At 53.6% G+C, this 19334-nt stretch overlaps 1 protein-coding gene across 2 annotated transcripts in view; it reads left to right on the forward strand.

Moving 5' to 3' along the window:
- The window catches only part of MTOR (mechanistic target of rapamycin kinase), a 120163-nt gene that overhangs the window by 86646 nt on the left and 14183 nt on the right, over nt 1-19334 (forward strand). For both annotated transcript variants that reach the window (XM_072828409.1, XM_072828410.1), the window contains exons 31-44: nt 2318-2418; nt 4183-4298; nt 5499-5576; nt 5769-5876; nt 9217-9342; nt 9435-9566; nt 12894-13009; nt 13932-14049; nt 16221-16472; nt 17102-17202; nt 18104-18200; nt 18463-18561; nt 18864-18986; nt 19139-19321. In XM_072828409.1, the coding sequence (XP_072684510.1) occupies nt 2318-2418; nt 4183-4298; nt 5499-5576; nt 5769-5876; nt 9217-9342; nt 9435-9566; nt 12894-13009; nt 13932-14049; nt 16221-16472; nt 17102-17202; nt 18104-18200; nt 18463-18561; nt 18864-18986; nt 19139-19321 (1750 nt within the window). The remainder of the gene's footprint in view (nt 1-2317; nt 2419-4182; nt 4299-5498; nt 5577-5768; nt 5877-9216; nt 9343-9434; nt 9567-12893; nt 13010-13931; nt 14050-16220; nt 16473-17101; nt 17203-18103; nt 18201-18462; nt 18562-18863; nt 18987-19138; nt 19322-19334) is intronic.

Genomic DNA, 19334 nt, shown 5'->3' on the forward strand with positions numbered 1-19334 from the left:
GATAGCTTGGGTGTATGGAAGGACTTTCTTACTTTTTTTTTTTTTTTAAGATTTTATTTATTTATCCGTGAGAGACACAGGCAGAGGGAGAAGCAGGCTCCCTGTGGGGAGCCCAATGTGGGACCCGATCCCAGACCCGGGATCACACCCTGAGCTGAAGTCAGATGCTCAACCGCTGAGACACGCAGGCATTGCTGGAAGGGACTTTCAATGTGACTCAATCTAATCCCCTGTGACACTCAGGGAAGTTGACTGTGTGAGGTCGACACAGCCTGCCTGAGGGGTCCCGAGGGCAGGTGATCCGGGTCTCCTGTCGTGGCAGGACTCGGTCCCCAGTACCTCTACTCTCTTGGAGTCATTCCAGTTTCATAATTACCTATAAAGTATAAGTGGCTGGTGATGCTGACCACGGGATTTAGAAATGCAGCAGACTGAAAGGGATTTTTAAAAAGATGAAAGAAGCAGAATGCTTTTCCCGATCATCTTACAGTGTGCTTGTGTGGTTGGCTCGGTCAGTTCCATCAGCCGTGATCGGGGGTTCCCAGGGAGCTGAGAGCCCACCCCGCCCCCCATGCTCCTCTGGCTCCAGGAAGCTAACTACAAGAGCTCGCCCCCCAGCCCCGCCCCAGGGCGCACACACAGCCCTACCTGCTGCCACAGTGAATGCAAGTAAGCAGCTCCCCGCCCTGCTCCGTAAGGCGGCCTCTGGGTACCGGAGAACAGACTGCTGGGGAGCGAGATGATAGGCAGCCAACCAGTCAGGTGTCCACGCGAACGGATGCTTTCTGAGCTTCCTGCACGGTGCCAGGTGGGAGAGTCACAGTCTGGAGGGTTCTCCCCCGGTGTGCTCAGAGGGGTCAGAAGACAGATCCTGGTGTTTGCCCCACAGATGGTCTCATATTTTTTATTCATTAGATTTTGTTTCCCCCTGCCTTTGAGAGTTCGAGTTCAGTATTCTTATTTGTAGCAAATGCTCATGAGAAGGGAACCCACCTCTGTGTGCTGGCAGCTGTTGACATAGCCGTGGCCCGAAGGCGGTGCCCGTTACATCAGGGGCCACTGCTCCAGGATGCTGCTCCTGGACTGCTCCCTGTTTTGTCTTTGGAGGTAACAGTTTGTGATGTCTCATACTGAACTCACTGCCTGCCTCCAGATGAAAGTGAAGCTATACCCCAGACCCATGGCACAGAACTGGGTGGTCCGGAGAGAAGGCTAGAGGACGGTGAGTCCCCTGCGGCCACCAGCTGTGCACATTACAAATCGAGGGTTGGAGGGACCATCCGGAGATGAGATAGCTTTCTCCCCTACGTCCAGGAAGGACCCCGGGCAAAACCTGCTGCTGAGCCAGTGGTTCTCAAACTGTGGCCCCTGGGCCACAGTCTCAGCATCACCTAGAATCTTGTTAGATGTGTGCATTGCTAGCCCCAGGCAGAGCTCCAGAGTCAGAACTCGAGGGGTGACACCCAGCGGTCAGTTTGACGGCACCCCGGGGTTGCGATGCAGAGGCAGTGTGAGCACTGCTGCTCTCGGGTCAGCCCTCACGGGGCCCAGCAGGGGAAGGTTTCTGGGTGTGGATGGCAGGAAGCCAACATCCACCTTCATCCTGCTCCGTCCCTGAGCTTCAGTCAGTGCATAGGGCTGCCCACTTCCCCTTCCTCTCTTTGATCTGAGCTGTGTATTGAGCTAGAATGTTGTGTCCCTGGCTGTCTGTGGCTTCAGGTCTGTGGAGCACCATTCAGATCTCAACAGCCATGGGAGTTGTGCAAAATCTGAGTGAGCATCTGGATTTTTGGTGGGTGTGACCGTGGTAGAGCCTTCTTCCTTCTGTGCTGGCTGCTTTCGCTCGAGCCTCATCTCAGACCGCAGCCATTTGTCTCACACTTTTAGGAGCCCATTCCCCCTACAGCTTTGAGCCCAAAACGAGGGTCCAGATGTGTCTCTTCAGATTGCTTTCTCTGTAGGCCTGCGAGGGGGAAGAGCCGCAGTTCTTGGCATAGGACAGAAGCTGTTTAATATTTATGAAGGGGGCCAGGACATTTCAGATCACAGAGAGTTAGACACAGTCCCTCTCTTTGATAAAGTCAACTCGCAGACAAGTCGTAAGCCACTAGGCCATAGAAACAACAAATCGCTGACCACTTCTCCTATATTTTAGGACCCAGTCAAGGGTGCTTTTTATTTAAAGGCTCCCAGTTTTGGGCAGGCCCTCGTCAACCAGTCCCGGTGGAGCCCAGCTTAACCCAGAGGTGGCGAGGAAGAGGAGCAGATTATGGAGGTGATTTCAGCTAACCCAACTCTATGGTTCTTCTCCTCCAAGGGGGCAGCTCCACCAGCAGTGCTGTGAAAAGTGGACCCTGGTTAATGACGAGACCCAAGCCAAGATGGCCCGCATGGCTGCTGCAGCTGCGTGGGGCTTAGGTGAGAGGCTTCCCTCGCCGGCACCCCAGGCAAGGTCGGGGGAGGCCGGGGGCTCACGTTCAACAGGGAAGGTGCTGTGGCTCCAGGTAGAGATGTCAGGTCCACAGAAGTGTGCAGCGCTCTGTACGCACACGCACCTCTCCCAGGTGTCCCTTCTACCTGGTGACCACGACTAACTCGTGAGACGCAGGTAAAAATGGCCCTTCCTGGTGAACCCAAGGAAACCGGTGAGCAAGCAGCAAACTCGAGATATATCATGGGGTTTGTTTGGTATCATTTATGTTAAACAAATTACTGGGCCATCTTTCTGTGTTATAAATAAAATCTACAAGTAGAAATTTCCTACCTACTGTTCTGGTTCCACTGTCATTAGCCTCTCTCCGTATCTTCTGCTGTGCATGAGGCCTCCATATTTGAATCTACATCATGATACGTTGTGGCTGCTGGAGCTCCAGCCATCGTGTCTGTAACCCGAGCAGGAATAAAGAGAGAAGACAACCTTCTGCCTTCTCTCATTTCTTAACTGTTATTCTAGAACTTTCCTAAAACATATAAAAGTGAAGAAAATAGTACAATACATCCCCATATGCCCTCACCTTCTCCAACAGTCATAAACATTTTGATAATTTTGTATTTTCTGTTCTCCTTGCCCAACGCTCACCCACCTTATTCCAACTCCCTGAGTATTATAAGGCAGAGATTTCCATTTAGTCCAGCAGGCACGGGTAGATTTCTGACAGCAGGCGCCCGCTGAGAGGATTACCCTCTATTCGAGAGATGTTCTCAACGGGAGGGGAAGGAATCCACAGGCTGTTCACCTATGGAGCCCAGAGGAAGGTTATGTAACCTCCTACCTCCATTCCATCCCTCTGGAGTCACAGAGCTTATATCCTTCCCGTTCATGAGCTCTGGGCTGGATCCAGAACATTTTTCAAAAACAAATTGCTTCCCGAGGAGTCATCGTTTGCCATTTGCTTTTGCCCAGAGGCACAGAGAATGAATGAGCCGATGGTCTGGAGTGAAGGGCAGTAAAATGCCTTGTAAAATCAGCTGCCCTGCAGTTTGCAGCTAATGAGGCTGATATCTTTTCTGCAGATGGTCTTGGAAATGTTGGCGTTTGATACCCGCTCACCCCATTGGGGGAAGCGAATCTCTCTTCCCGGATGCAGCCGTTTGCCCCGTCTGCCCTGATAGAGCCCACCGTGCTATGACCGAGCCCATCTTTCTGTTACAGCACAGCCTCTTAAAATATTTCTCTCTTCCCTCCTGAGGCACAGGTAGTGCCAGAGCGAGGCGGGCAAACTATCTGTCTAATCCTGCCCCTGTCTGGGTAACGGCCGTGTTCAGTTGCTTAGGGGATAATGTCATTTCCAACGTACCGTTGAAGTGTGAGCTGCTTTGCGAGTAGGAAGAAAGCCATTCCATCTCACCTAGGGGAACCGGAGAGTTCTCTAGGTTAATGAGGTGCTACATTAAAGCCTCTTGACATGTAGGCTTGGCACTCACGCGGATCCTCCCATCTTTCATGGAAGCCCCCGGGGCAGCAATGGAGGCCTGTGTTTGGAAGACAGATGTGGCTTTGTTTGTTAGATTGGCTCGCGCAACCCCATGGAGTACAGAGAGTCTCTGTAGGGTTTTGATACATCGGGCACAAGTTTGTCTTGTCTGAGCCCCAAGCTAAATGCAAGTAACGGTGACAAGGCCTGTTTGAGCTGCTGCCTTAGCGCGGCGAGCTGACGGCCCTAATGCTTCTGTGTGTTGTAGGCCAGTGGGACAGCATGGAGGAGTACACCTGTATGATCCCTCGGGACACCCACGATGGGGCATTTTATAGAGCCGTGCTGGCGCTGCATCAGGACCTCTTCTCCTTGGCTCAACAGGTAAAAACTCACGTGTAATCAGAGCATCTCACAAAGAAGATAACTGTGTACCCCGTCAGTTCCTAGGCACGCGGTGCCCCTAGAAATGGGCTCACGTACTTCAGTTCTGGTGTTTGGCCCTGTGAGCTCATTAGATTCTAGGCTTTGGAGCATAGTACTCCTACGAGGACTGCCGGCACGTCCGCCAGAGCCCCTTTCTGCTCTGAGAGGGACAAGGCACCGTTTACACTGTTCTGGAATTAGCTTCTCGGGTCATCTCTGCATGCCGTGGTCACTTTGCCAGCGATCCTCATAGTGGAGAGAAACCGGCTGTTTCCCCAAGGAGGCTTTGGACAGCAGCAGTCCCCTCTGCCACAGAGACCGGCCACTGGGTTCTCCTGGCTGTACAGCTATGTCCCAGCTTCTAGGCGATGACCTTCCAGGAAAGATAGCACGTATGGGAAAATCCTGTGCTGGCTCGCAGAATGAAAGAATGAGGTCATCACATCCTGACAGGCGCTGGGCTGTCTTGGCTGAAGTGCTGGGGTAAATGACCTGAGCACCTCAGGGATGAGGATGCGGTCATTAATCTCAAACATTCGAGAAAGAAAAGCTCCACGTGTGAGGTGTTCAGTTGATGAAACAGAAGTCCCCACCCGCAGTCCTGTGGCCGTGCTCCGAGCTCGGACTGACCCCAACTGAGGCCTGCGCCGTCCGAGTCGTGGGCACAGAAGCCCCCGTGACATGGACAGGATTGGGCGTTCTCTGCTGGTAGCAGAGGGCTCCCTCGTGAGGGCAGGATGCTTAGGAGCCAGTGACGACCACGTGGAGCCCCTGGGAGTTCGCACAGTTGAGTTTCACAGGTGTGTCCAGCTTTTCTTCCAGAGAAGATGGAAGCAGGCAGGTCCACACTGGCCTCTGGAGGTGCAAGAACACAGTGATTCCGTTTCTAAGCCTACACGTTCCCTCCCCGGTTCCCAGGATGCAGGACGGGAAGCTTTCGGTTCTTACATGTTTTGTGTTTTCTGAGAAATGGGATAATGTTCTTTAGCCTTACAGATCTGATAAAAGGTTTCTTCCTTTCTTCAGCGAACTTCTCTCTTCATCACTTGATTTTTAAGCAGTGAGTAACCTCCAGCTCACTGGCCAGGCTGCAAACACAGCACGACCCCTACCCCGAGGCCCGCGCTCAGTTCTGTGGTTCTCTTGTTTCCCTTCTAGTGCATCGACAAAGCCAGAGACCTGCTGGATGCGGAGTTAACTGCTATGGCAGGAGAGAGCTACAGTCGGGCATATGGGGTGAGTGTCGAACGTTTAGAGGCTCATTTCAGTTCTTTTTTCAGCCTGGGCTAGAGCGCACTCCCAGGCTGCTGGGAACATGCCTGTGTATTCTCAGCAGATACCCTGTCACCAGAAGGAATGATTGCAATGAATCCTGGCTTTTGGATTGTTGATGCAGTATTAAGTCGGAATGTGGTTTGCTTCCACCAGGCCATGGTTTCTTGCCACATGCTGTCCGAGCTGGAGGAGGTTATCCAGTACAAACTTGTCCCCGAGCGACGGGAGATCATCCGCCAGATCTGGTGGGAGAGACTGCAGGTGAGCCTGCTAGAAAGCCCCGGGCCGCCCGCCGCCTCTCGCTCCCCTGCGCTTGCTCAACACGCACTCGCTGCCTCCCCACGGAGGCTGGGGTTGCATTCGAGGCAGAGCCCCCAAAGGCTGCGCACCTAAGCCCTTAGGGGTGAGCAGATGACCAGCTCTCCAGCCTGCGCCGACCCTTCTCTAGAAACACGAGGAAATGTCCTTAGTAAGTGACGCTTCCAGGCAGCCTGTTGGGAATCTTAGCCTCGGGATCAGTGGTTCCTGGCCTCAGCTGCCCGATGGAATGACCTGCAGAGGTTTTTAAAATCTGGATTCCCAGGCCACTTCCCAGACCAAATAAAAGAAAACTTTTGGGGATAGACCCGGGATCAGTATCTTTTCAGCCACCCCACATGCTTCCAATATGTGGCCAACCAGAACCACTGCTCTAAATCCACTTACTGGCCGCCGGCATCCGGCTTTTTAAACGGGGCTGCCTCGTGTTTCAGCCAAGCAGCCCCTGCCGTTTACAGTTCCTCAGGCCAGGGTCCTCCTCTGTCTCTCTTCAGACTTTTTTTTTTTTTTAAGATTTTATTTATTCATTCATGAGACACACAGAGAGGCAGAGACACAGGCAGAGGGAGAAGCAGGCTCCCTGCGGGGAGCTGGATGGGGACTCGATCCCGGGAATCTGGGATCACGCTCTGAGCTGAAGGCGGGCGCTAAACCGCTGAGCCACCCAGACGTCCCTTCAGACTCTTTTCTACTGAAGTTCCTCTCGTGGAGAAACCTCTCCAGGTCCTCCGTCGGTGTTTTCATTGTACATCGTGATCACTTGAGTGTGAGGAGCGGTCAGTTCCAGATCTGGGAGTCAGCGGTCTTAAGTGTTCCTGGAAGCGACAGCTCTCCCGTTCTGTGAGTCGGTAGGAGGACACGTTCAGAAGCTGCTCATCCCCCTGCACATTGTAATCCGCCTCCTCGGCTTTAGACTGTTCTCTTGGCCCATCCACACCTATTTCCAAATTCTGTCTCCAGGCCAGTCAGGGTCTGGGGTTCCAGGCCCCTCAGTAGGCCGTGATAAAACCTTTTCACTCCAGGCTGCATTCCTGTCTGGGAAGCTCAGGGCACATTCCACTGGCAAGGAAAGAGCAGCGGGCAAAGGATCGTGTTCGTGAATACAGTCGTTTATGCTCTGCAATGAGCACATGCAGTTCTTTCATATGTTTTATTAGCAATTATGAAATGCCCAGTGAATGTTTTGATGGAAAATTGTCTATTGGACACCAGAAAAGAATTCCACAAAGCAAGCATTTCCCACCTGACTTGTACATGCCTCATTTTTTTTTTAAGTGCCCATAATGGGGTGAAGTGTTTCCACATCAGAGATGTGGGGAGTCTTCCGCCATCCTAACAAGGGCGACTTTATTCAAATAGAGACCCAGACCGGGGTGGAGTAAACGAGTGTAGGGGAGGGGAAACCCATGTTTGACTTTACCACGTCCAAGATGCTGTCATCATCTGAGGCCTTCGTGACTTTCCTACCTTGAGACAACAAGATGCTTTTAGGCTTACAGGGGCCAGATTATTTCAGCATCTGGAAGAAACTAGCAGATGGTGAGAAGTTCCCAAGTCACCCAATGTACTTTTTCCTGTTTTTATAACTTTCCAAATCACTGTTGTCACACTTAATGGGATGGGAAGATATGGTCCAAGGCCTGAAAATAAAGCATTAAGTTTGTGGTAGAAATCTGGCTCTCATGGATGGCTTGCTGTCAAAGTGCTCACTGAGCCGCCTTGGTTGGATGGATGGCTGCCACTCTGTGGTCAAGTCATTTAAGTTGAAATCCCCTGCCAGAGTCTCCCGTGGGGCAGCTTGAGAGGTCAGCCCCACTTGCCTTGGGTTCTCTATTTAGGTCATGCTGGATCCTGTCACATTTAAAAGCCTGCAGCTATTGTTGCTAGACTCTCAGGCTCACGTCCATGGAAAACTGCTCGTTTGGTCCCATCCACCTTTCAAATAGACCTGTCGCTGGAGCCATAAGCCCTGCTCCCCGTGGTTTGTCTCCGAGTCTTTGTTGTTGGTTTTTTTTTTTTTTTCTTTTTTAAGATTTCATGTATTTATTTGAGAGAGTGAATGAGTGAGCACAAGCGGGAGGGAGGCACGAGGGAGAGGGAGAAGCAAACTCCCTGCCAAGCAGGGAGCCCGATGTGGGGCCTGACCCCAGGACCCTGGAATCATGACCTGAACCAGCGGAGCCCCCCAGGTGCCCCTGAGTCTGACTTCTTACAGCTAGGATAGAAGAGAAGAGGCTCCCTTACCCTCAGTAGTTTTTGATATGATACTAGCCTATCCCTTTTGATAATGAGTCGTTCACCCTGTTTTTTAATTAAAAAAATATTTATATGTGTGAATGAATGAACGCTTTTCCTTCTATATGCAGTTTTTTTATCTGAGGCAAATGAAAATGAAGCAGAAAGAATCTAGACAAGTCTTCATGGAGGTTTAGGCATCAATAACTTCAGGACTGTTGATGCCCCTACTTACAGGCAGCATCATTTGAAAATTTAAGTATTTAAACTTCTGGGATCCCTGCGTGGCTCAGTGTTTCAGCGCCGCCTTCGGCCCAGGGTGTGATCCTGGAGACCCGGGATCGAGTCCCGCGTCAGGCTCCCTGCGTGGAGCCTGCTTCTCCCTCTGCCTGTGTCTCTGCCTCTCTCTGTGTGTCTCTCATGAAAAAATAGATAAAATCTTTAATTACTTAAACTTCTTTTATACTTACTTCATCTTTCAAATTCTGAATGATACATTTTTTTGAATTTTATTTTTGAGTAATCTTTATACCCAACGTGGGGCTCAAGCTCACAACCCTGAAATCAAGAGTCACACCGTACCGATGGAGCCTGCCAGGCGCCCCTGAATGACACATTTGAAATTGAATTTATCAGTGATAGTCTCCCTCAGCCAGAGGATCTGAAGCAAAAAAAAAAAAAAAAAATCAAAATTAAACATGCATTATTTACAATCCAGAAAAGAAATTAATCTAATTCATGCTGCCCTCCTTGTAGCCCTCTGAAGGGGGTACCGTGTTCACGCCGTGTTAGCGGTGAGGCAGCTCGTGCGGCTCACACGGAGGGTAGGCGGCAGGGCCGGGACTCGAGCGCCAGAGCCTGTGCTCTCCGGGTCCTGCATCCTGAGAGCTTCCGGAGACGTGTTTTTCTTCACTGTTCCCTTCACTTGAGAACGTTGCGGTTGTAAAAATGAATTTCTTTTTTGATTCGAAGCAGGTTTTGCTATTGCTTGTTGGGGGTCAGAGCTGTAGTGGAGGGTAAACCTAGTTCTCCCTCTCGAATGTACCAGGGCTGCCAGCGCATCGTGGAAGACTGGCAGAAAATCCTCATGGTGCGGTCGCTGGTGGTCAGCCCTCACGAGGACATGAGGACCTGGCTCAAGTATGCCAGCCTGTGTGGGAAGAGCGGTAGGCTGGTGAGTAGCCCCCACGCAGGGTGGGCGGGAGGCTGCGGGGGACGGCGCTCCCGGTCCCCTTCTCTTCATAACCGGCCCCTCTCCTTCTTAAGGCCCTTGCTCATAAAACCTTAGTGTTGCTCCTGGGAGTCGACCCATCTCGGCAGCTTGACCATCCTCTGCCAACAGTGCACCCTCAGGTGACCTACGCCTACATGAAAAACATGTGGAAGAGCACTCGCAAGGTCTGTATCCCCGTCCATCCAACAGTAGACCACAACTCTCCAGAATGCTCGCTAACCGGCTTCTCACAGCCTCGGGGCCCAGAAGGAAACAGCATCCAAACCCAGGTGCCAGGGAGTTTGCTCCTGTTAGGAAGCTGTTTGCCCTGATTTCGAAAGTGAATCCTATTCGAAGGCATGCACGTATACCATTGATCCAACTATAGGGTGTGGCCACGGTTATACCCATTAGCAGACAGAGGATGCTGGAACATACCGCCAAGAGAAGGTGGGCCGTTCGGTACCAAAAATGCAGCGTATTTGTGAAAACATAGACTAGAGATTTCACAAGACCAACTTGGTTTTTCAGACTCCTCGTCTCCTTTCCAATCATCAGTTGGGATTCAGAGGCAGCAACACCCAGGGTATGATGCTGAATCCAGTAGGGAGCGTCTTCTTGGAGCCAGCATAGAATTCCTCTTAACTTTATTTACAGACGAGTCCTTCCCTGGACAGGGAAATAGAGGTGGTTCCTGGTGTGGGTTTTGGTTTTATTTTTTGAAATGGTCTCCCTGGATGATGGTGATGATTAACGAAAAGTTGGCCCTGGAGGCAAAATCAGCACCTGCTTTGGCTCCTCATCCCCTTTACCAGGCGGAGAGAGCGTCCCAGCTCTGGTCCCCGTGGTGGGGCCTGCACAGAGCGACCACCGCGGCCGTGGCTGTGGAGGGCCTGCTCGAGGAAATCCAGGACCGTGTCCAGAATTGGACTCCTCTTTTGGGCGGCTGACTCTGTGCCTGGGAAAGCCACTGAGAGTGGGATCAGGAACCTGCCCCGCAGCCCTGGATCTTCGACGTGGGTTCACTTCAGTAGTAACGACCCGCATTCTCCACGTGTGTCGTTTGGGGGCTTTGTTTTCTTTTGTAGTTTTTAGGGGTTTGGTTTGGTTTGGTTGTAAGTCTTCTGCAAACTTCCCAGGCCAGAGCAGTTCTGATTAAAGCCTGACCTTCCTCCAGGCAAATGAGAAAAACAGAAGGTGCTGGATCTGAGTGTAGTCTGGTTTCCTTCCTATGTACAGCGTCCAAGTCTTTGAACGTCCTGCTGAAGGGCAGGCAGCAGGAGCCTCCTGACTAATGTGTCAGCCAGGGAGTGGCTTCTTCCAGCGTACGACCACAGCCCGACCTCTCCACGCTGTGGCCTCCTGATGGGAGGCCATGAAACGACATGCATTAGAAATTTAGAAACCTCTTTCAAGTTAGGTGCTTGAACCCCGAGCCCAGAGCTAGAGGTGCCACGTCTTCGCAGGAGTGTGGCAGTTACTCAGAGGACCAGCTACGTAGCAGCAGTCGTGCTAGTGAACAAGCCCTTCTCTGAGCTTTACGTTCCTCCACCACAGACAGTTCAGTAAACAGTGGTGTTTTGCCCCGCATGAGGTGTCAGGCCGTAGGTGTATGTGCTCTGTTTTCCGGAATCTAGAGACAGGCCAGTCCTTCTGTGAAATTTCACTAAGTTGAGGACGCTGATCTTATCCCCAAACCAGGAATACAACGTGCAGCTGAACTCTGGGCACGGAGAAGCCCCTTCCTCTGAGTGGCCAGTCCTTTCCTTCATCCGTGACAGAAAAAAAAAATCAGTTTTTCCCTTCCTTGCTTCCTGGAGGTGGAGAAAAGAATATTTTAATAGAACACTTTGAATTCCTTGAAAATAAGCGGCCTCCATGCCACGGAGTGGAAGGATATGGATTCTTCTGTGCTGGATAAATTAGTACTGAGCTTCAAATCCAAGCTACTATGCAGCCCTCCCGGCTTGGGCAATTTAATTTTTGTTCAGTGCCCTGTTGAGTCTCCTGAAAAGGATCTAAACTGTCTGGACTGCCAGCGACATGGAGCTCGCAGGCCCCCGACAGCCCCGGTGTCAGAGCTCCTGCTTGGTGCTCAGTGCACCGACTTACCTACCAGTCCCCTTTTGCGTGGTTGATGTTTCTGGTGCTTCCTCTTGGTTCTTTTTTTTCCCTTTCCAATCAAATTTAAGTCCGGTCAGTGCAGTTCTCGTAGAGGAAAAAATAAAGGAGCATGTATCACTTCCAGGTGCAGGCTGCTAATGTAGTTCATTTTTCAAAGCCAGGGTGAGTAATGGAACCCCGTAACGGCAGCTGTCTGAGGGGGACAGGTGTCCTGTTAGCTGTCGGAGCATCTGTGTGTCTGCCCCGTCCCCTTGCTCGGATTAGCTGCCTGATAAATTGTTCATCACGTCGCTCTGGCTCTGGGGTGAGCCCTGTCTCTTGAGGCCAATTAATTCCTTACAGTTGGAAAGTATCTGAGGTTAGCCCTGGCCCCCAAGCCAGGTAGTTTTGTTTTCCTTCAAGACCATCATTGCCGACGTGTTTCTAGTTTTTAAAAAAGTGGAAGGAGACCATTCTGACCTTACTTATTTGAAGTATTGATTTTTCCCCTCTTCTTCTGCAGCAAAGAACACATCGCCTCTTTCTTCACTTTCTCTCACATACCATTTCCCCTCCCTGTGTTGTGGATTTACATTCCACCGTTTTTCCCATGGGAGCTTTTCACATCTATATGCTCTGTTTCCACCTGTGAAGTTCATTAAAAATAGCATAGACCCCGTTTATCAAGATGCTGGCATGTGCGGACGTGTGGGCTTCTACCGATGGCTGGTAGCTCCGAGATCTCTGGCTCTGTGACTCTGCTCTTCCCTGTTCAGCCCCCTGTTCCCAGCCCAAGTGCCTCTGCTCCCTTTGTATCGAGTCCCGCAGTGTAAATAGATCAAACTGCCTGAGGAGGCTGTGAAGGTTTTGCTCCCAAGCCTCCCCGGTCAGCTACATGTCTGCTCAGCCAGTGTCTTCCCCCTGCTTCACTTGGATGGATGGGTGAGGGACTTCACCCCATCTCTGTGTTATTTGGGTACTGAGGCTTCTATTGGATTTTTAAAACTATAGTTTGGGCTCTGCTGGGGTGTCCAAGGTACAAATATTAAAAGTTTTACCGGCTCGAAACAGTCCCCCATGAGCCTGGTTTCCCCGCGGGCAACGTGATGATGGTGCAGTAAGCAGTTGTTTCACATTTCTTCCTATGAATCGTTATTTCGAGGGAACCAGGCCAGTAGCTTTTCCAAGGCTTATTAAATAGTGGTACAGTTAGCCAAGGAGAGTCTTCTTGAAAAGCCCAACCGTCTTCCAGCGTCATGCCTGTCCTAGGGGACCCTTTCCCTGTGCTCCAAGGTGCTCTCCTGGTTGCGGGAGGGGGTTGGCTCACTTGCTCGTGAGCTGAAGGGGGTTCCTTTCCTGTGAGACGAGCTCGAATGCCAAGCAGCACCCCGTGCTTTTATCCCGTGCAGATCGATGCCTTCCAGCACATGCAGCACTTCGTGCAGACCATGCAGCAGCAAGCGCAGCATGCCATCGCGACCGAGGACCAGCAGCACAAGCAAGAGCTGCACAAACTCATGGCCCGGTGAGGTCCCCGCTGGTGCCCAGGGCCAGTCATACTCCTGTCCCCCCAACAGCAGCAGCCTCCACAGCGCAGCAGGAATGCTCAAGGCTCCCTGGGCTGTGGCTTGCTGACCCCCCTCTGGCCTTTGCAGTAGGGACCCCAGGCAGCCACAGAATCGTGCTGCACCAGAGCTTCTGCTGCTGTTTTCCCAGGATTCGGCAGCCCTAGAGCACCCCTGTGCTGCTGTCCTCCTGGCGTCTGGCTTTAGAGCCAGACTCCTTTCTGCAAATGCCAGCTGTGCTGCTGCTTTGAGGTGTGACTTTCAATGGGTCACTTAACTGCTCTGTGCCTCAGTTTCCTCATCTTAGGCAGAGGGGATGATGAGAGCTCCTCGTTGTGAGGGTGGTAGAGGGCGGTGTGAGGGTTAATGGAACAAACACTTCAACCATTTAGAGCCGTGTCTGGAAGAGAGTAGCAGTCAGTAATGCTGGCGTTAATACCATCATAAATATGGTCTCTTAGAGATAACGCATCTGTAACAGGCTGCTCTGTGGTCTATCGGTTATCATTGTAAGCGGAGGAGAAGGGCTAAGTGGGGAAGCCAGTAGCGATCAATAGGAAAAGTGACTCAGCAGCCGACACCCACCAAAAAGTGATGTCAGTGTGGGTAGGTCCACACCGACCTCCCCGTACCAGGTGCTGACTTATGCTGGCATTGAAAGGTCGAGGGGAAGAGGTGAAACGTTAAAAACGCATCCCTAAGGCCCATTTTTTTCCTTCCGTGTGGTTGAGAACCCTGGGAGTTCCATCAGGTTGCTTCCTGGGAGCCAGCATAATACCAAGGAGGCGTTCACGCTCCTCAGACATAATGGGCTGTTCTCCTGGGGGCCGGGGGCGGCTGCGGGAGTGGGTAGCAACCTGGGGGTGGTCTCTGTGTCTTCAGGTGTTTCCTGAAACTCGGGGAGTGGCAGCTGAACCTTCAGGGCATCAACGAGAGCACAATCCCCAAGGTGCTGCAGTACTACAGCGCTGCCACGGAGCATGACCGCAGCTGGTACAAGGTAAGCCCGAACCAGCCCGGGGTCCCCAGCGGTGCCCCCCTCCGGGTGGGGACCCCAGCGCCCAGCAGCCTGCGCTGTTGTGGTCCAGGGCACAGCCTGGCGGGTGCCGGCCGAGGCGGTGAATTTGCTTGTCTGCGTGCCAGGAACCAGTGTGTCGGAGCCCTGTACAGGCTAGATGGATGCAGGAAGCTTGATGGGGTCTTTGATTTGCGGAACACGGCATCACAGCGTCATTCTGTGTGTGGCACTGGGGAATGCTGTTGTCTTCTAGACTCGGCTGCTTGTTTTCCTGCGAGCATCTGGACACATGGTTAATCTCTGGAACTTTATCTTCCCTTGGGTCATCTGTTCCTTCCCGGCTTCTTCCTGATTTCCATCCCTGCCTGCTCCTCATCTAAGAACTTCACTTTCTCTATTTTTATTGGAAAGCTCAGGGTAACATCCTGTTATGCCATAGGAAACTTTCCAGGAAGGTAAACAGAATTAGAAAATGTATCAGAGATGCGGTTGACTGGGGGAGGAGGGAGGTCTTCCCGAGGGACCTGCCTGCGGTCACAGCTGCTCGCTGTAGCAGACGTCGTGGGTTTCTTTCCAGTATTTCTTTAACTTGCTAGTACTTTGTGAATTAAACCCTCTGAGATCAAAACGTGCATCTGAGGACGCAGAAGCATTCTACAGTAAGAGTCTTCTCCCGATGGAGGCGTGCTTCCTTCTGATCTGAAACACGCCCATTCCGTGCTACCAGCAGTAGCCACTGTATCTAGGACAGCTTCCGCCCTAGGCTGCAAAAATACATCCGGTAAACCCTGGAGTAGCCGGCCCCTCACCAGTCAGTAGGTGTCTTCCAACCAGATTACTTTCCTTCATTCAGATCTCAGAAAAGAAACAGATTATGAGGGAAAAAAATGGCTCCGGGAATTTCAGGTTTTCCCTGTGCGGGTCCCTTCGGGGTTGATGTTGTGTCGCTGTCAGTGGTGTGGTCCCAGGTGTGTCAGGCTCGGTGCCCGGCAGGTAGTGGATGAAGAAGAGCTGCTTGTTGAGTAAGTGAAGCTGAGGGGAGACTGAGCTGGGTCATTGCGGGGTCGTTACTCATCCACGATCTGACCCAACCTTCTCTGCCTGGGTGGAAAAATGGACACATTTGTGGTAAAGGTTTTAGCAAAGGATGCAAAGGAATCTCCCGGTTTTCCAGAAAGCCCGACTCAGTGGAGCATTTAGTGTCCTGCCGCAGCTGCAAACTCACGGGGCCCCAAACCAGAGTGTGCCCCATGCCGTCTACACCAGGCCGTGCTGTGCCCTCGTGTCGCTGCAGCTCACAACTGCAGAGCGTGGACATGCTCTCCCACAGGCCACCACGGACCCGGTGGGCGAGCTGGACAGATGACACACATTCCCCCGTGGCAGGCTCTTGACCACTACCTTCCCACTGACCTAGGACCCGATTACGACGTTCATCACCCCTACACCTGTGCTCTCTCGCATAGCGCATCCTATGCGGCTGCCAAAGGGATCTTTAAAACCTAGAACGAAACGGGACCTCCTCGGCCTAATATCCTCGGCCTAATATGTTAGCCCGTCCACGATCCGACCCTGCCACTCTGCTAACCCTCCCCCTCACCTCCCTCCTGCACGGACCGCACTCCAGTCGGATCTGTTGATTGGCTTCCTGTGAGCCGCCCAGTGCGGGCCACCCTGCGTCTTCATCCCTGACCTCCCCAGGCCAGGAAGTCCCTGCTGCTGTCCTCTTGTCCCCTACTTTGTCCATCGAAGGCTGGTCCTCGGTCCCTACCCCAGATCCCTGCTTCCTACGAAGCTTTCCCTGACCCTGGGCTGCCCGGCGTCCGTCTCCCGTTGCCCCTCACATGTGCCTGCCCTCGGGTTGCAGGCCCCCTGCCCTGCAGACCACAAGGTCCCCGACGCAAGGGCCTGGCTCGCTCCTCTTGGGTGCCCTCCCCGGCCGCCCTCGCCGCAGTCCTGAGGCCCTAAGGGCCTCGTGAACGAGTCAGGCTGAAGCTAGGAAGGGGCCCCGCCCCCGAGGGTTCCAGTGGAGGGAGGCTCTGCTCTGCTGGCCACTGAGAAGGGCAGTCCCCGCGCCCTTCCTCGTCCTCGGCCTCAGCCTCGTGCTCCTAAGGGCCTTGGCGCTCAAGCCTCCTCGTCCCTCGCCCCACCAGGCCTGGCACGCGTGGGCGGTGATGAACTTTGAAGCTGTGCTGCACTACAAACACCAGAACCAAGCCCGGGACGAGAAGAAGAAGCTGCGTCACGCCAGCGGGGCCAACATCACCAGCACGACCACCGCCGCCACCACAGCAGCCACGGCCACGGCCACGGCCACCAGCACCGAGGGCAGCAACAGCGAGAGTGAGGCCGAGAGCACCGAGAACAGCCCCACCCCGTCTCCTCTGCAGAAGAAGGTCACTGAGGTATCCTCCCCTGCTCCCCCAGCGAGGACTGAGCGGGGCAGCAGGCGCTCCGAGGAGCGGAAGGTGCTGGAGGAGCCTGGGCTTCACCCTGAGGGGCCCCACCAGGCGGACGGTGTGGCCTCTCTGCCACCCGGTGCTGTTGGAGACGGAGCTTCCGCGCGTGTGTTTGTTTGAGGCGCGGCTCTAGCCCCCGAGCTGCAGACTGAGTTTCTGGTCCTTCTTCCCACAAGAATGAGGTCATCCCCATAAAGCTTGCACCTGTGAGCGCGTGGGTGGCCGTGCACATGTGCGGCTCCCCCTGAGAACGGAGGCCCGCGGGATCCGTCCTCTGCCCGTGCGGCCCCCTCCCCTCCGGTTGTCCGTCCAGTGCCCCGGGGTGGCCAGCAGTCCCGGGGAGCCGCGTGATCCGCCTCAGCCCGCTTAGGAAGCCACCACGAACCTGCAATGATAGGGATTGTGACACAGCTGGCATTTCCTGCGAGCCTGCTGCGTGCCAGCTGCTAATCCAGAGGCTTCTGGCGCAGTAACTGCTTTAACCTCGTCGCATCTCTGAGGGCGGGGACAGTTAGTGTGCAGTCAGGCCCCTTTGGCAGCTGAGAACACTAAGGCAGGCGTGTGTGTTCCAACAGGATTTGTCCAAGACCCTCTTGATGTACACGGTCCCCGCCGTCCAGGGCTTCTTCCGTTCCATCTCCTTGTCACGAGGCAACAACCTCCAGGACACACTGAGGTATCAGAGGAGGGCGGGACCCCGCCAGGCCATGCGTGCAGCAGAACACAGAATACCGCGACGTCCCCTTCTGCTTCCCCACCCGATGAGCACGTCCCCGGGTAGCCGCTGAGCAGCCTGCACCTGCCAAGGCCGAGGGGGAGGCGTGGCCTGAGAGTGGGAGTGGGAGTGCGCTCGGCTCTGCAGGAGGCGGCGCAGCTGTTTGTGGCAGTCGTGCTGAGATCCCCTTAGCTTTTAGAGGCCACTTAGGCCGACACAAAGGGCACAGACTGACCGGTCGGCAGACGACGGGGTGACTAGGACAGCCAAGTCCTACGTTTGCCCCGTTGCCACGGGTCCACAGATGGCTTTCTGTATGTGCAAACATTGTCCGTGGACCGTCCCTGGGCTCATCTGTGAGATTTCTGAGCTCACGCCACGCTGATCCCTCTATTATCTCGAATAAAGTAAGCCTTCCCTTGGGATGCTCCTCCTTGTGTTGAGCCAAGTACTAACGACCATCGCCAACCACTGTCCTGACACCAGACAGGGGAACCGTGTCTGGGGCGGGGAAACCACTGATTTGAGGCCCCGCCAGTTATTCCTTTTCTTTTTTTTTTTTTTAAAGATTTATTTATTTGAGACAAAGAGTGAGAGAGAGAGTGAGGGGGGGAGGGAGAGGTGGGGGTGGGGAGAGAAGCTCAAGTAAACTCACACTGAGTGTGGAGCCCATCTCTGGGTTTGATCCCAGGACCCTAAGATCATGACCTGAGCCAAAATCAAGGGTTGGGCGCCCAAGCAGCTGAGCCACCTAGATGCCCCTTCACCGATTAGTCTTTTTTCAAGTCTTAAAGATAGAAAACCAAACAGACAAAAGTGAGAAAGTAAATTTTCTGTGATTTTTCTCATTTTTCTTCTCCAGAGTCCTCACCTTATGGTTTGACTATGGTCACTGGCCGGATGTAAACGAAGCCTTGGTGGAGGGGGTGAAAGCGATCCAGATCGACACCTGGTTACAGGTGAGGCTGGCTCGGGTCTCCCCCCTGCTCTCTCCCCCTCGCATCACACGGTGTTTGGTGAACAGTGGGAAGAGGGGGCTCAGTCCCAAGGTCGAGACCCCGTATCTTCTTTAGTTTCTCCCAGAGAACTGAAGGGAGTGACCCGTTTCAGAGCTTAACAGCATCTCCCACAAACAAGTTTCAAGAGCGGGTCATTGCCCAGAAGCGTAACTAGTTGTTTCTGCATCTCACGCGCTGCGTACCGTGTCTTTCCGAATGCCAGGTTATACCTCAGCTCATTGCGAGAATCGATACGCCTCGGCCCTTGGTGGGCCGCCTCATTCACCAGCTTCTCACAGACATTGGCCGGTACCACCCCCAGGTATGTGGGCCCCCGGGGCAGTTTCTCCTCAAACCGCGGATCCGGATCCTCTTGATCCGGATCGCAGCCTTCCCTAGAGCTGCTCTCGAGACACAGTGCAGGAACGAGGAGCCAGGCATCCCGTCTGTCCGGCTGCCAGGCCCCGGCCCCGGGGCTTCCCTCAAGAGAAGGTGCCCCCACCCACCCCAAGGTTGAGTGGCCCCGGCCGGGTGGCCTCAAATGAGTGTCAGCAGCACCCTCTCCACCTCTCTTGTCCTCCCAAGAGTGAGAGTGTGCGAGGGTTCTTTCTGTGTCCGCCCCAGGCCCTCATCTACCCCCTGACCGTGGCCTCTAAATCCACCACGACGGCCCGCCACAACGCAGCCAACAAGATTCTGAAGAACATGTGCGAGCACAGCAACACCCTGGTCCAGCAGGCCATGATGGTGAGGCGGGGGGCAGTGCGGGGCTTTGCCGACCCACCACCTAGCCGACGTCTTCAGGGAGACTCTTCCTCACAACGGTGCTCCTGTCTCCAAGACGGGCCTTTCTGAGGGGGCTCATCGTCCGCCTTCCCTCCCTCCCCACTTTGGTCCAGGTGAGTGAGGAGCTCATCCGCGTGGCCATCCTCTGGCACGAGATGTGGCACGAAGGCCTGGAAGAAGCGTCACGTTTGTACTTTGGGGAGAGGAACGTGAAAGGCATGTTTGAGGTGCTGGAGCCCCTGCATGCTATGATGGAACGGGGCCCCCAGACTCTGAAGGAAACATCTTTTAATCAGGTAAGGGATAGGA

Source organism: Canis lupus, chromosome 5 (genome assembly GCF_048164855.1).
Source record: "Canis lupus baileyi chromosome 5, mCanLup2.hap1, whole genome shotgun sequence".
Taxonomy (NCBI): domain Eukaryota; kingdom Metazoa; phylum Chordata; class Mammalia; order Carnivora; family Canidae; genus Canis; species Canis lupus.